Source organism: Typopeltis vanoorti, chromosome 21 (genome assembly GCF_054136105.1).
Source record: "Typopeltis vanoorti isolate ZY-2024b chromosome 21, IOZ_Tvanoo_1.0, whole genome shotgun sequence".
NCBI classification, from domain to species: domain Eukaryota; kingdom Metazoa; phylum Arthropoda; class Arachnida; order Uropygi; family Thelyphonidae; genus Typopeltis; species Typopeltis vanoorti.
Window position 1 is genome coordinate 79621153 of NC_143569.1, and position 18311 is coordinate 79639463.

General features: G+C 37.2%; 1 protein-coding gene across 1 annotated transcript in view; it reads left to right on the forward strand.

Annotated features, from left to right (window-relative positions):
- The window catches only part of Ercc1 (DNA excision repair protein Ercc1), a 147832-nt gene that overhangs the window by 67883 nt on the left and 61638 nt on the right, over positions 1 to 18311 (forward strand). Inside the window, exon 5 of the mRNA XM_090411366.1 lies at positions 10848 to 10947. Within this exon, the coding sequence (XP_090267492.1) occupies positions 10848 to 10947 (100 nt within the window). The remainder of the gene's footprint in view (positions 1 to 10847; positions 10948 to 18311) is intronic.

Here is an 18311-nt window from a genome sequence, read left to right on the forward strand (position 1 = left end):
TTCATATTTGATGGAGAATATTAACACAAATATCATCTAACATCTAGAATATTATATAACTCTACCAGCGTCCTTGGTTTTTTTTTTTTTTTTTTTTTTTTTTTTTTTTTTAACTAGTCACCTTTCCTCTCAACTGATTCTGGTCTCATACAGAGGTAGAGGGTTTGTTTCTCCTGGAAACTCAGGTTTTTCATCTCTCAGAACAAGAAACCAGCCATTAGAGTACACACAATTAACAAACATAATACACTGGCCTCATAGCCCTTGAGTTGCTTCAGCTGTAAAATCTAAAAAAAACTAAACTAAACCTGTCCTCTCATTAATTCAGAATTTAATTTTACACAAGTATCATTTCCCACAGAATAGCCTTTCCATAACTACTCTAGCTTCATATACTTCAGCATTACAATGGCGCAAAGTGGAATGACTTCTAGTGCTTCTGCTCTTACTTTCCATGGTCAGATATTGCTTTCACTCTTCCTCTAGTGAATTACAAAAAATTATCTTCACTGGGATGTAGGCCTTCATTTTTCACTCCATTGAAAAAAGAACTGAGACAGTCCAAAAAAAAAAAAACAGCAACTGTAGCTTCATTCTCGGCATATACTGAAGCACACAACAAATGTAAAACAATCATCCACAAATCCAGAGCTAAATACATCAAACTTGCCTTTTATACAAATGGCAGTCATGCAGTTGATCTTTTGCAAAAGCCAATATATGCTTCAGTCTCTCTCTCTCTCTCATCCAGACATCACCGTTATAACAACCTAAAGATAAAGCTGAGCTCTTGCATCATTCTTTTCTTTCAACTCTTGATCAAGGCATATCACCTTTTACAGAAATAGTGTAACAAGTCTCCTATGATCTATCATCAGTAAGACAACAGAAGAATCTTAAATAACTTGTATACCAAAACGTCTTCTGAAACTGATGATGAGGGCTTAAAAAAAGTTGTTCTGGCTTATCAGTCAAGTAAATATGTCCCTAGTCAGGTAGACCTTATCATCCGATATAGTCACATGTTCAATCATGGACTTTTGTTAATTTAAAAGCTAATTTTTACCATGTTAAAATGTTGAAGCCAATATATCAGTTATTTCTATATTAGTATGTTTATCATAATGAGACATGAAGGGAGGGGGGAATCGCATTTTATCAATGACTCTTGACAATTTATTATCATCATCATCATCAAATTCCTGAAATGTACCCTCAAGGGGTGTACAGGATATGACAGTACTACATGATAAAATTACATCATTACTAACTTCCTATCTACAATTTTCCTCCAAATCAGTCTGTTACTTGTCAAGACTCCAACATTATCGGATCTTATATTTCTATCGTCTAAGGCACTTTGTACCGTATCAATCCACCTATATCTTGGTCTTCCTCTGGGTCGTTTTCCTGCCAACCTGGCAGAGAACACTTGTTTTGCTAATCTTTCCTCTCCCATTCTATTTAAGTGACCATACCACCTGAGATTAGCTCTGCTAACGCATTCCTGGATGCTGACAATGTCAAGTTCTTTCCTAATATCCTCATTTTTAATATGATATTGCCATTGATGCCATCTGTTCACGCCTCGAATCTTTCTCAGGACTCTCATATTTACGTTCACTAGTCTTTGGTCAAGTGTTTTACTTCTGACCCAGCTCTCAGATCCATAAGTTAAAACTGGTTTGAACACTGTCTTGTATACAGTAATTTAGTGTTCTGACTAATTTCTCTCTTACTCCATATGAATTTATTCAATTGACTTCCCACCATACCAGTTTTGCTGATTCTGTTGTCTATTTCTATATTTAATTTACCATCTTCAGTAAAAATCGTGCCTAAGTAGCTGAAATGTTTTACTTGTTCCACAGGTTCTCCATTCACAACACAGTTGACATTTTCAATGACAATTTATTATTATTCTTATATATATATATATATATTTCACTCTTCCTCTAGTGAATTACAAAAAATTATCTTCACTGGGATGTAGGCCTTCATTTTTCACTCCATTGAAAAAAGAACTGAGACAGTCCAAAAAAAAAAAAAAAAAAGCAACTGTAGCTTCATATATATATATATATATATATATATATATATATTATAAATGATATATGATAATTTTCATAGACATTTTCAGTTCTAACACCTATGTTTGAATCACTTCCATGAAAGAAAAAAAAAGTCAGTTTCTTCTATGCTATGATAGGCATATTGAGGGCAAAAACATTCCAGATGAACGTAAAAACTCTCAAGATAAAACTCTTAGATCTGCATGCATGCATATACCCTCTGTCCAAAAAGAAACCGGACTTTTCGAAAATAGAAGAAACTAGTAGCGCCATCTGTTGTATCATTTTGTTGTCGAAAGCGGCAACCTTCATTAGAAGCCGAGTTATGGTGCCAAGAGACAGTGTGTTTTGACGAACGGTCGGAAAATAAGTTTCAAACAGAGAGCTGCAATTGACTTTTACGTTAAACTTGGTAAAAGTTTTACCGAAACACATGAAATGCTTCAAAAAGCATACGGTGATGAATGCTTATCCCGTACTCAAGTTTACAAGTGGTTTAAGCGATTTCAAAGTGGTCATGATACACTTTTGGATGACGAAAGGCCGGACTGTCCAAAAACTGAACTGAACGAAGTTAATATCCAAAAAGTGCGTGATTTTATCAAAGAAAATCCGAAATCGTCTGTGAGATTGATTGAAGATGAATTGGGGATTCCGAAATCAACTGTGCACAACATTTTGACTGAGAGTTTTGGCCTTCATAAATTGAATTCGCGATTTGTTCCCCACAAGTTGACCGACGACCAAAAAATGTATCGAATTGAACACTGCAAGGACCTCATTAAAACCGCTCGTAAGGACTCAAACTTCCTTGAAATGATTGTTACTGCTGACAAAACACGGTGTTTTGAGTATGACCCCCAAACAAAGCGCCAGAGTGCTGAGTGGAGACCACCAGAAGACGGGCATCCGAAAAAAAAGTTGCTTGGAGAAGTCAAAAGTAAAGGCATGCTGATTTGTTTCTACGATTCCAAGGGCATTATCCACAAAGAATTCATTCTGCCTGGCCAAACGGTCAATGGTGAGTTTTATCTCGAAGCTTTGAAGTGATTGATAGCGAGAATTCGTCGCTTACGGTATGAATATCGTGATGCAGGCAGCTGGTCACTTTTGCACGATAATGCACCATCTCATCAGAACATTGTGAGACAGTTTTTGAGCAAAAACCAAGTTTGTGTTTTGGATCACTCACCATATTCACCTGATTTATTACCCTGTGACTTCTTTCTCTTCCCCCAACTTCATTTGCCGATTAAAGGAAAGCGATACGACACCATTGAAAACGTTCAAGCGGCAGTAACCACGACCCTCAACAGTATCCCAAAAACCAATATAAAAAACTCACTGAATTAATTGACTGTGGCAAATGCTATATCGAAGCTGAGGGAGAGTATATTGATTGAAATAAATTATTTGAATAATTATAATTGACCTGTGTTTTATTTTCTATCAAAAGTTTGGGTTCTTTTTGGACAGAGGGTGTATTTCGCTATACTAGTGAATTTTCTGAATTCTGACTGACTCCAGAACGTTGGTAGACAGAGAGGGCTGATGATTTCATATGATGTTGTAGCAACTGAAAAAACGTGAAAAACTTTTAGGTTATGTTTTAGAATCAATATAAAGAAATTATATATTTTGGAAAAATATTTTGAAATATCTGTAGCACTTCTTTCTCATCCTTCCAATTTTAATATCCTCTGTTAATGGTTCTACTTTTTCATATTCCATTGCTGGATACAAAATAAGCCAAAGCCAACTATTGCTATCAGTGATTGGTTTATTTAAGTATGTAAAAAAAAAATATATATATATATATATATATATACATACTAGCGTGTCCAGAGCATTTGATTGGATATGGCGTCAAGAACTGCCCATTTTCCTCTCTAGTTGATAACTGCATATTATGGTGGATGCTTCCCCTTTTTATATTTTCTCACCAGAAGATTAATCCTTATTCAACCCATTCCTAAGAATGTCAAATTCTTGCCATGTAATTATTGTCAAGTAATGGAGAAATCATTAACACTCATCTTCTCTACTATCTTGAATGCTGTCAACTAATAAATGATCATCAGTATGGATGCAGTCAGTCAGATGGATGGGGGGGGGTGTCTTGATATCTCTAAGATTCTGCTACTGAGCTGAAGCTTTCTATCTGAATGCACAAAAGTTGGTGACTGGATCTTTGGCCACAACCTTTGCAACTGATGCTAGTGTTCCACAAGGCACTTTTACCTACTCTCTTCCTTTTATATATATATCAGTGACCTTCTCAGTTTGACTGCAAATCTAGTACATGGTTTGCTAATCACTAAACACTGCACTCTGTTTTATTCTATAAGCCTTGCACTACATGAAATACAAAAACTTCCAGAATATCAGTTTATGCAATCCCAAATTCTTATTTTCAAACCATCTTCAGTGGGATTTTGATAACGTTATAGAGAAGAAAGATTAAAATATGTATGGAACAAATGTTGTAATGTACTTCATTTCTTTCTTTTTTGGTGTACTTAAAGATTGAGTCTTGCATAAAAGATGAAGATTTAGAGTGAAATAAGGAAACTAAAGCCAATGAGTATTATTTTGGTAATGCATTTGTAGTGTTTGGGATTAGATAGCAAATGTAATTGTTTTACTTTTGAACACTCAGATCTCTAGATGAGATGGGATTACTCTAATCTCAAATATATCTCTCTCTCTCACTCAGTATAAAGATATTACAAATATTGCCTTTTCAGCATCCAAAAAATTAAATTTTCTCTTTCATTCAATGTGCTATTTTACCTCTTTTTATTATTATTATTATTATTACGGGTATCTCCATGGAGTCAGTAGACTCATCGCGGGAGACCCAAACTAGCAAAACAATATCTGTCATATCTCTTCTTGAATTCATTTACAGATGAAGAGCTCACAACAAAGTCAGGCAATGAATTCCACTCATTCACCACCCTCCAGGCAAAAAACCTTGTTCTGACACCTTTGTTTACCACACTCTTCTTTAATTTCCAGAGATGACCTCTTGTTCTTCCATCACTATCACACAGCTGAAACATTTCCCCTGCATCAATCCTATAAAAACCTTTTAGTAATTTGAATGTTTCTATCATATCCCCTCTTCTTCGCCTATCAACCAATCTCTGCAATCCACAAGCTCTCAATCTATCAATGTAGAGAGCATTTTTTATATCACTCACCAACTTGGTCACTCTTCTCTGAACCCTCTCCACAGCCTCCTCATCTCCAAGGAATCCAGGTGACCAGACCTGAGCACAGTAATCCAAATGTGGAAGTATCAATGCTTTATAAAGGGGAATAATAACCTCTTTATCTCTGGATGTCAGTGTGTTCCTCAACAACCAAGTAATCCTATGTGCAATCTTGGACACCTTAGCAATGTGTCCTCTGAACTTCATCTCCTTATCTACCAATACCCCTAAGTCCCTAGCCTCATCAATCTCTTGGAGTACCTTTCCATCTATGTAGTACACAGCTGGTAATCTTTTAATCCCAAAATGCAAGACTTTACACTTTTCCACATTGAACTGACATCCATTTTCTTTTGCCCATTTTACCAGCTTATTTAAATCCTCCTGCAAACTTTCAACATCAGCTTGATTTTTTATTGCACTACACAACTTTGCATCATCAGCAAACAACTGAATATCTCCCTTTAAGCCGTTTCCTATATCATTTATATACAAATTAAACAACATTGGCCCAAGCACAGAGCCCTGAGGCACACCACTGGTCACCTGCCTCATTCTGGACTCGGCTCCTCCATACACCACCTTATGGTATCTCTCCCTGAGCCATTCTCCTATCCATATCACCAATTTAATATCCATTCCCATCTGCTCCAATTTGCGTAACAGTGTTCTATGGGGTATCCTGTCAAAAGCCTTAGCAAAATCCAGAAGTACCACTGTGTAGCCAGTTCCTTTGTCCAACTCTGATGTTATTCTATTATGGATAGTTAATAGATTGCTAAGGCAGGATCTACCTTTAACAAAACCATGTTGGCCTCTATAGAGTATCATATCCTGATCCACCCATTCTTGAATTTTGTCTTTAACCAACTTTTCCAATACTTTTACCACTACTCCTGAGATGGTGATTGGTCTGTAATTCAATACTGCAGTTTTAGAGCCACCCTTATGCAAAGGAACCACTTTGCCTAACTTCCACTCCCTAGGGACCATACCAGAGTTCAAACTTAAATTAAATATCCAGGTAAGAGGGGTTGACAATTCATTTGCACATTCACGCAACACCCGAGCTGATATTCCATCTAAGCCTACCGCAGTGTTTGCATTTAAGTTTCGCAATATATTTAATACCTCTGATTCTTTAGCTTCAATTCTCACATTAGGTATTGCTATAGGTATAGAGATATCCTCACTTGGGTGATAGACTTTTGAGAAGTGATCACTCAGTAACTCGACTATTACATCTGATTTTGTCACCTCAATACCATCAGCACCCACTAAGGTTATCCTTCCGAAGTCATTCTTCCTCTTACTTGCCACATAGCGGAAGAACTCTTTGGGATTACCCTTGATCTCTTTGGCTAAGGTCTTCTCATAATCTGATTTAGCTTTTCTTACTATGCTGGTAACCTTCCTAGCTTGAGCCTTGTACTGCTCATGGGTGTCCTGATCGCCCTTCTCCTTGTAAATTCTCCATAACATTTTCTTTTTTTGTAGTTCAAGCTTGATACTACTGCTCATCCATCTAATGCCTGCCTTGTTTGACCTCCTGACCATGGGGACACAATCTGATATTGCTTTCCTCAGATACCCACTGATTTTATCCCAAGCACTGCTAACATCTTTCCCTTGCAATATGTTCTGCCATGGGATGGCTGCAAGCTCACTCCGAAGCTTGTTATAATTGCCTAACCTGTAGTTTCGTACATACCCCTTCTTAATAGAAAAATCCACAGATTTTGCAACCTCCCAAGTCAATACCACATGATCGCTTTCACCAACTGGAGGTAATGAGGTCACCTTACTTATGCATATAACCTCTGAACCAATAACCAGGTCCAACACTCTCACACCACGTGTCCCCTTCAGTTACGTGCTGTTTCAAGTAATTATCTCGTAGCAGATGTATGAACTCCATTTCCTTTTTGCTACGTGATATTGCCTCCTTCCAATTGATATCACCATAATTAAAATCCCCCATAATAATCACTAAGCCTTCACTCATTGCACTAAGTTGCTGATGCATGAATTCAATATCTCCCCCCGTACTCCCTGGCCTATAGCAGCATCCAACTGTATATTTGGTTGCGTTGGTCACTATTTCGCACCAGACTGCCTCAAATGAACTCTCCTTCACATGTCTATCATCATGATATACTACTTTCTTTGGCTGCAACACATCAGCTATCATCAACAGTACTCCTCCTCCTGTTCTATCTTCTCTATCCTCCCTGAAAATACTGTACCCATCACATTCAATTCCAGTGACCACATCTTCTGCTGACAGCCAAGTTTCACTAATGCCTACAACTTTTGGTGAGATTTCACTGACTAATGCCAAAAATTCTTCTCTCTTATTTCGAATGCTTCTAGCATTGGTATACAAAAATTGCAGATTCCCTCTAGATCTTGTACCGGCTTTAGAACTGATATATAAGTCACTAACTACCGTAGTCCTATGCCGATTTTTTTCCCCTCTCTTCTGCAATTTATTCTGCCTATAAGGATCAATAAATACACAATCAGTGCTAATGTTTCTCTCTCTTACACTCAACCTTTTCAATATTAGTTTCCCTGCCCAATAACTTCAACCTGTTCAGAAAACAATAACTTGCACTAAGTTGCTGATGCATGAATTCAATATCTCCCCCTGTACTCCCTGGCCTATAGCAGCATCCAACTGTATATTTGGATGCTGCTATAGGCCAGCTGTAGGCCAATTGCAGCTGTTAACTCTACAAATCCATCCAACCATTGAGTATTGTTCTCAAACTGGGGTGGTGCCCCTAAGATCTCTTTAATTCCCCTACTCATGTTAAAATACAATGATCAAGTTCCTTCTTTTAACTCTATAAGAGAAAGAAGAAACTTTTTAACATTGGATAGTCTGTAGGTTGTGAATGTCCTGTAAAACAACTAATGTTAACAAGTTCTGTAGGTTGTATAACTCTCGTGGACAGAATTACCACAAAAAAAAAAATGTTCGTCACTTGAATACAGATATTTGAGATTAATAATTAATTATAAATTCTACTTAGCCTCTATCTGATCTTGTGTAAATTATTATAGATAGTATTTTTCCTTCAGCAGTTTTCAAGTAATTATGAGCAGTTATAAGATACTGCATAATAGTGATATGTAACTCATTGAACAGTAGCCATAATTTACTTCCATTTAGAACCAAATTACAGAAAGATTCAGAGATTAATGTAGACTAGAAAGAAAGAAATTGCTACAGAGAGGAATTTTGAAAAGTTTGAAATTTTAATCTGTGGAAGTTTTCTAAGTAGAAAAACAGCTTTGTCTTGGTAATCTAAACAAGTTGGAGGGAAAGGCTGATGTCAAGAGGTCTACCTTATCTTTAAGTGATGCTACCATATACCATCAAAATGAGAGATTCTAGTCCCTTTCCAAGGCTACTGGGAAGTTTTGACCATATAAAAGAGGCATAGAAATCTGGAAGGATCATCCCAATTGATACTGTGTAATGCTGTATAAAAAGTTGAGTGACTGTGAGTAAAAGCAATCCACTGAAAATAAAATTGAGAAAAGCAATCTATTGAAATAGAAATATGACAAGGTTATGATTAGAGTTGTCAAGAAGAGAGTTAAGATCGGTGATGTTTGGAGGAATAGCTAGTTAAAGAATGGTCCAGAGTGTTGGGAGAAAGATGAGGATTGTTGAAAGTTTATTTTCCACTTGGTTAGAGTATAATAAATTTAGTTTAATCCTTTATGCAAGTGTGAGCAAACAAAGTTTGCGCCTGAAAGTATCTTCAGGACTGGGTTAAGGTGGTACACACCAGGGCAACTCGTTGCAAAGGTGGAGCAAGCTACCAACACTCCTATCCTAGTATCTCCTATAATGCAAAACACATCTCCTTGCGGATATGTTTATTGTTATGCATTAAGGGAAGGGCCACTACCCAGACCGGTTTCGACCTTTATTGAGGTCTCTTCAGTGGGAGTCAGGCCCAAGTCGAGATATCAGGCAGAAGCATTTGCAGGTCATCTCCACCTATAGGAATTGCCAATTGGTGTGCCACCCTTTTTTAATAAATTACTCTGGATTTAGAGAAAGATGTTGAAAGTTTATTTTCCACTTGGTTAGAGTATAATAAATTTAGTTTAATCCTTTATCCAAGTGTGAGCAAACAAAGTTTGCGCCTGAAAGTATCTTCAGGACTGGGTTAAGGTGGTACACACCAGGGCAACTCGTTGCAAAGGTGGAGCAAGCTACCAACACTCCTATCCTAGTATCTCCTATAATGCAAAACACATCTCCTTGCGGATATGTCTATTGTTATGCATTAAGGGGAGGGCCACTACCCAGACCGGTTTCGACCTTTATTGAGGTCTCTTCAGTGGGAGCCAGGCCCAAGTCGAGATATCAGGCAGAAGCATTTGCAGGTCATCTCCACCTATAGGAATTGCCAATTGGTGTGCCACCCTTTTTTAATAAATTACTCTGGATTTAGAGAAAGATGTTGAAAGTTTATTTTCCACTTGGTTAGAGTATAATAAATTTAGTTTAATCCTTTATCCAAGTGTGAGCAAACAAAGTTTGCGCCTGAAAGTATCTTCAGGACTGGGTTAAGGTGGTACACACCAGGGCAACTCGTTGCAAAGGTGGAGCAAGCTACCAACACTCCTATCCTAGTATCTCCTATAATGCAAAACACATCTCCTTGCGGATATGTCTATTGTTATGCATTAAGGGAAGGGCCACTACCCAGACCGGTTTCGACCTTTATTGAGGTCTCTTCAGTGGGAGCCAGGCCCAAGTCGAGATATAGCCCAAGTCTAACCAAGTGGAAAATAAACTTTCAACATCTTTCTCTAAATCCAGAGTAATTTATTAAAAAAGGGTGGCACACCAATTGGCAATTCCTATAGGTGGAGATGACCTGCAAATGCTTCTGCCTGATATCTCGACTTGGGCCTGGCTCCCACTGAAGAGACCTCAATAAAGGTCGAAACCGGTCTGGGTAGTGGCCCTTCCCTTAATGCATAACAATAGACATATCCGCAAGGAGATGTGTTTTGCATTATAGGAGATACTAGGATAGGAGTGTTGGTAGCTTGCTCCACCTTTGCAACGAGTTGCCCTGGTGTGTACCACCTTAACCCAGTCCTGAAGATACTTTCAGGCGCAAACTTTGTTTGCTCACACTTGGATAAAGGATTAAACTAAATTTATTATAAAGATGAGGATTATTGGTTAGAGAATTCGCACTGCATCTACGTGGATCGTATCACTATAGAAGTTTGGTATACCATCCACAATTCAACATCTGCTTCATTACTTAAGAAAGCTCCATGTGGATTGCCTTTTTGGATCTCAAGTCACTGGGATCAAAGCAATCCACGAGCCTCCTTAAGTAATGAAGCAGATATCGGATCCAAGAGAGTACTGGTTGTGGATGGTATACCAGACTTCTATAGTGACATGATCCATGTAGATCTTTGGTAGCGTTTCCATTTTATGCATTTATCTATTTATCTCTATTTTTTCATGAATTTGGTTATTTTTATGAATATTTCTTTTGCATTTCAGTCTGCGCTACCATAACTTGTATCCAAACTACATCCATGAAAGACTTAAGGCACTTGGCAAAGCCTTTCGACTAAGAGTTCTACTTGTTCAAGTTGATGTTGTGAGTATTATGTATCATTTCATAAATTAATATGTGCAGTTATTGGCTAATATAGAAAATATAAATATGTTATTTAAATAATTATTTTCATGCTCACTACCAAACTTTTTTTTTTTTTTCATTTTCTTTTAAATAAATATGTCAAAACCATGGTGAGTAAACTGAAAACAGGTTTAAATATGACTTCATTCAAAGGCTCTATTTTAAATAGCTAATGAAAGGGCAATAACATTGATGAGTATGAGAATCTTGGAATTAGCAACTGCTAAATATGAATTCTGTAACTCATAGAAAAAATATATATTGGTTATACCATAATTCATGGTGAATTCGCAAATAATTTTTCATAATATAAAGTTATGGAGAATTGCTAGCAATTATGCCAATTTGATAGCTCTTTAGGCACTGAATGAAGTAGTGCTCTGGTGAACCGAGCACTACTTCGTTTGCCCAAGCTGGGCCAGAAGAGATCACAGGTATCATGCATTGGCAATCACTGCAGGTACTCAGTCATAGGTCATTTGCAACGTGTAGTGTGTATTCTCAAATCGTCTACTCAACTTGTCCCCCCCCCCCCAAAAAAATAAGAATAATTAAATCCTGAGTGCATGACTGTGGCATCCAGTGAAGAGAGGTGGCTGACAAATGCTGCTTTGTGATTTCTAAACCTAAAACTATGTTATACTCTCTGAAATAATGTGGATTCTACAGTCAATTTTCTTGAGTATATGGAGGGGGGGACCCACTTGCCTCTGCCAGAGATCAACTCACATGGGAACTGATCGAAAAAAGTTCCTCTATCGGTGACTAGAATTGAACTTAAGACGCTCTTTCTTTGGGCAGCCTAGTGCCATGAACACACCACTTTCACTGAGTTACACAGGCTCTCTAAATTAATTATTAAAAATGGTTAAATATAAATATTGATTTATATTTAATTATTATTATTATCATTATTATTACGTAACACCTCCAGGGAGTCCAAAGGCTCATCGAGAGAGGTCACCTACTCTTCAACTTTCCGTCTCCACCACTCATTTCACCAACTGCAACTATCTTCATCATCTACACTAACGCCATCTACCACCAACCACCACTAGTATTTTCATAGACAATCAAACATTCATGCCCACGGCGGGTTTTGAACCCAAATTTTATTATTTAGCTCACACATGAAAAGTTACATTGCATTAATCCTTAATATATATAAACATAATAATAGCCATACATGCTATAACAATACATAATACAGCCATAAAAGAGACACTCAAGAATAGATTACAAGTGTATCTCTAGGTTGACTATCCAGTCAACTGCACTTGGTGTGGCGTGGATAAAATCCAACAGGTTTCCATTGTATGCACGTTGAGCGCATTCTAATTGTAATATGATTGTCTGGCAGGGTGATCCACTGTTGCACCTGGGTGAGGCAATCATGCCCCATTTGTAAAGGTGGTCTGCACATCTGCCATGATTGCTGCAGATTCTGTTAAGGGTTGACCAATTATGTTAAAGATACCAAGTAATTTTAAACCTGGTTTTACTCCATTTTTTCCAAGTAAGCAAACAGACAAAATGTCAAGTTTGCACCTGCAATATATGCAAGACTAGCTGATCCCACAGGTAGTGCAAGACCAAGGCAACTCGTGGTAGAGGTGGAGCAAGCTCTGATCACTAATCGTAATATTTACCCTTAATGCCAAAACACATCTCCAAGAAGGGGATGTATGATGTTTTGTATTAAAGGCAAGGGGCCACTACCTAGACCGGTTTCGACCTTTATTGAGGTCTCATCAGTGGGAGCCAGGCTAGAAATACCAAGATTTAGTAATGCAGAGCTTGTAAGTATTTTACCAAAACGAGTTACCATAAGGTGTTATAACCTTATTAAATAAAAATCTCAGGAGGAGATATAGGCACTACCTGTGGGATCAGCTAGTCTTGCATATATTGCAGGCGCAAACTTGACATTTTGTCTGTTTGCTTACTTGGAAAAAATGGAGTAAAACCAGGTTTAAAATTACTTGGTATCTTTAACATAACTATACCCAAGTTAAAAATACTTTCTACATCTATATCTCCTGAGATTTTTATTTAATAAGGTTATAACACCTTATGGTAACTCGTTTTGGTAAAATACTTACAGGCTCTGCATTACTAAATCTTGGTATTTCTAGCCTGGCTCCCACTGATGAGACCTCAATAAAGGTCGAAACCGGTCTGGGTAGTGGCCCCTTGCCTTTAATACAAAACATCATACATCCCCTTCTTGGAGATGTGTTTTGGCATTAAGGGTAAATATTAAGATTAGTGATCAGAGCTTGCTCCACCTCTACCACGAGTTGCCTTGGTCTTGCACTACCTGTGGGATCAGCTAGTCTTGCATATATTGCAGGCGCAAACTTGACATTTTGTCTGTTTGCTTACTTGGAAAAAATGGAGTAAAACCAGGTTTAAAATTACTTGGTATCTTTAACATAACTATACCCAAGTTAAAAATACTTTCTACAAGGGTTGACCAAGTTTTCCGAGGTAGGTCAAAACCCAAAGGCATCTGTGTTGAGTCCACTAATTCACAGAAGTCTCCTGTTTAAGTGTTATGCCAGGACTCTTACCACTTCTCCTTCAAGTTATAACTTTTTCTGCAAGATTTTTTTCACTGTTAAGATTGGAGGGTGCCTTGACTTGAGCCTATTTATTTCTAGAAATGGGATGTCTTTGTGGATTCGGAGATCTTGGATTTCCATGATTTTGCTGTATTCATGTAGAAGAAAGTTGGATCTGCAGATGTGTGGAGGTGGGATGTTGCTTAGCACTGGGAGCCAGTAAGTTGGGGTTGATTTTATAGTTCCAGAAATAAGATGCAAACTCTATCTAAAGATAAAGTTCTATCCAAAGTGATGCCCAGTATTAAGCTGAGCAGGAACCAAGTACACGTGGGTGCTGTTTAGCAACAATATTTGCTGGGGCACCCCCAAGTTGTTTCGCATAGTTTTTGCAGTATATTGTTTTGTGTTTTTAGTTGGATGCTGTGTTGATGAGATGTGGTTTAAAAGATAGAGTTCTATCCAAAGTGATGCCCAGATATTTTGGGAATCTGTTGTAGTGTAGCAGTTTGTGGTTGAAGTAAACCATCAGTTCTTTGTTAGCGTGGTTGTTGTTCAGGTGGAAGCATGAAACTTCTCTTTTGCTAGGATTTGGGTATAATCTCCATTTGCAGAAGTATTAATCTAGAACTGTAAGGTAATTTGTTAGTACAGGTAACCCTCGTATAACGCGCATGTTAGGTTCCATAGAAATGCCACATTATATAAATCACGTTATACGAGACTTAGATCACATAGAAAAAGTAGGGTTAGGTTCCGAAATCGTTTTTTTTTTTTTTTAATTATATAAACAACGACATATCCAACAAAAACAATATTTTTATTTAATTCAGGTAATTCATGTAAGTTTAGAAAACATAAACTATGAGACAAATATGTAGTATAAAATTATAAAAATTACAAATTGTACATAAATTTCATTGCACATAAAGCATAAATGTTTTAGACACAATAAAATAAAGTGCATATTTTAATCATCATCACTGTCTTCAAAAATAACATTTCGTACATGTTCTTTAAGTGGCTGGAGGTTGTCACCACTTGAAATCTCTTGGACATCATTTGTATAATTCTCATTGCATACTTCAGCTGATTTAGTCATCAAGAACTGAGTAATAAGACTTTGCTTTCCACTATGCTGCAATTTTTTATTAAGTTCATAATATGGCGCTAAACAAATATCCAATTGTCTCGTGAATTTTCCCGAGTGCTCCATTGAGGGATCATTATCCGTAAAATAACTTCCTAACTTTCTTGCCAAGTCCAATCCTTCTGCTAATTTCTTTAAACAATTCTTGAACAGATTCATCACAATCAGAATCTTCAGCAGAACTTTCCCTGCCATTTGGTTCGACGCCATCTATTAATTGTACCAGTTCCTCCTCATTTAAATCTGTTTCTCCATCAATTAATTCACTAATTTCGTTTTCAACCATATCGCAAAAGCCCTCTCCACCAAAAATGTGTGCAACGTTTATTATACGATGTAGCTCGGCATCCACTGGAGGTACGAAATTTTGTTCCAGAACGGCTTCAGACCATATTTTTTTCCAGCAAGCATTCAGCGTAGAAGGTTGTAATTACTTAATGGACAGAGAAATAATTTTTACACAATTCAATATTGAAAACTCTTTCCACGCTTGAGGCAGTGTCATGTTTGGATTAGATTCCATTTTTTCCAAAATTAATTGAAATGTTCGCCGAATATAATATGACTTAAATGTTGATATTATTGTTTGGTTGAGTGGTTGAATAAGTGAAGTAGTATTAGGTGGCAAAAAAGTTATTTTAATATTCGGATGGCTTAAATTTGTTGGATGGCCTGGTGTGTTATCTAAAATTAGTAGAATTTTGAAGTCCATATTCTTTTTCTTTGTGTAACTTTCTACATCAAGTACAAAACACTTGAAAAAACAATTTTTAAACATGCTAGCTGTAACCCATGCCGTTTTGTTGGCCCGCCAATAAACAGTAGGGTGGACTTGTCGAGCCCTTTCATCGCACGAGGATTTGCGGATCAGTTACAGAGTCCTTTCAACAACTCCTGGTTTTTCTCCAATTTTCAACCGATCCATGATTTTAATTTTTTCTTCAAGAGAAATGAATTTCCTCTTCAATGTTGGTTTTTTCCCTTTTGTTGCAGTTTTAGTGGCCATTACAATGAAAACAAACTTTTACATAAAAAAAAGCATTACATATGTATGTAACTCACCAGAAAATAAACTGCTCAGCTTGAGAATAACACACTTTGGTTTTAAATGCACTTTCCTGACAGAAAACGAAACAATTTTCAACAATAAACACTTTATACGGTGAACCTTAGATGGCAAACCTATGGCACTCGTGCCAGAGGTGGCACATCTGAGAATTTTGCTGGCATGTCAACGATTTACAGGTGATATCCTTTCATACCTTTATAAATTATTCAAGTTTTTTTTTTTTTAATTGTCGCAGTACGTACAAGCTGAATTTTGTTTTGCACAAGACAGCAGCTATAAAGACGTGCATGTGATTGGCGGTATTAACAAAAGATCGCACGACCCAAAGACAAAAGCAACCAACAAGTGTTGAGTTGAAATGCTAATTCTCTTCAATCGAATTCCATAACATCTGAAACTGTCATAACAACATTCACTATTAGTTTTAATACATTCACATCGGGGTGTCATTTATCATTCCGATGGAACTTCTCATTACTGACTGGCTCAACTCACACAAACGTTTCAACCCTTGGTTGAATTTTATGGCTTCTTGGCAGGCTAACTCACACATTCGTTATATGGCATCTTTCAATTCTTGGTAGTCTTTTATTTTAAGTTAGCCTTTCTGATCTGTCACAAAGACATCGAGAATTTCAAATCTAATAAAACAAACACTTATTTAATAATTGAAAAATTGGACAATAGTTTTTAGTTAGATATTGGTTTTGGTGCAAACTATACTGTATAGACCTAAGTCTATACAGCATAGTTTCTGTGAGAGGGGGACATGTGATTTATTAGTTTTTATTCCATTTGTCTCTAATTGCACTATTTGTTGAGAATAACACAGACTGCAAAAGCCTCTGTACAGTACCTTATTCAGTGATACAATAAAACTAAATTCGATACTTATAACTACTGGCGCAAAATGGGCAGACACAAATTTAACGAAGATAAAATTTGATTTTTAAGTCCCGCGGTGAAAAATATGAAAAATAAAATAAAACAAAGGGTTACTAGAAATTGTAGACTGCGTTGAACAAGGTCTACTGCAATTTGTAGACTGCATTATATCGAAACCGCGATATACGAGGGTTACCTGTATATCTTCCATTGTAGTAAATTTGGTGTGTCTGGTGGCTAGAGCAATGTCATCAGCATAGCAAAACTTCTTGGAGGCTGTATTAGGCAAATCTGTGATGTATAGTTAAAAAGGAGGGGAGCTAGAACTAACACTTGTGGTAATCCATTATCCACTGTTCTTTGTTTATAGATATCCACTGTTCCTTGTCCATACACACTTGGAACAGGCAGTTGCTTACCATGTTATCAATTAGTTTTGCTATTGTTCTGCATGGGACTGCATGGAGTAACTTGCAGATTGCACCTTGCCTCTAGACTGTATCATAAGCTGCGGTAAAGTATACAAAAGCTACAGCTGTTTTCAGGCATTGTTGGTAGTCTGCCTGTATATGTGTGGTGAGTGATATAACCTGATCGCAGTGCTTTTTCATCATCATCATGCATATCAAAGATTTAGGCCTAGCATGGCCTGTTCCGGCCTTAGAAGTCATCGCTGAATCTTTTAAGAGGACGTCCTGGTTTTCTTTTTCCTAATGGCTTGTACTTTAAGGCTTGTTTTGGTAATCTTTCTATTTTCATTCTTTGAACATGTTCCATCCATTTATGTTTATATTTTTTAATTTTTTCTATTACTGATTCTCACAGCAGCTTTGTTTATGTCTGAATCCAGCCTGTTCCACTGGGACTTGTTCTATTATCTTAGGGGCAATTCTACTGAGGATGAGCCTTTCTAGGAACTTATAACAGGCACTAAGCAGGGTGATTGGTCGGTAATTTTCTGGTTGTTGTTGGTTTTTTCTGGTTTTAAGATGGGGATAATTTTTGTCCTCTTGAACTCTTTCAGAAGTCTACCAATCTGGAGGATGTCAGAGAAGAAGCAGGCCAACCACTGTCGAGCTTTTTGGCCTGACTTCAACAGAAAAAAAAAAAGGATGAATTCCATCAAAACCTGGAACCTTGACTGGTTTCATATCCATTAGAGCAGTGTTAATATCTTCAAGAGTGAAAGGTTGCGAATGAATAGAGGGTGTGATGGTCTGTTATTTTTCAAATATGTAAGTTCCCTTTTTATTTGAAGAGTGTGTTGTTTGTCCTTGGTGGTATAACTTGATGTGTTGACAATATGTGATACATATTGGTTAGAAGAAATAGCTGATTGTTCCTTGACAGTCAGGGTGCCACTACCTAGTTTTCTTAGAAGACTCCATGCTTTTCTACTGGAGTGCCGAAAATCGAGTCTTTCTATTGTCTCAGTTCATTTCTTCTGTCGGTTCGTGTCAAGGCTGTAAATGAATTCATCTGCAATGTCAGGATCGCCACATTCTAGGTTTTCTTGATACAGGTTATTACTATCATCATCCCATTAAGGGATACACTCCTTGGGGAAGCCTCTTGGTATGGTTCTTACCTACAGCTAAAACAGCTCCCGTGTATCTCTTGTAATTATTGCTTGTTGGAGGAATCCAACGGACAT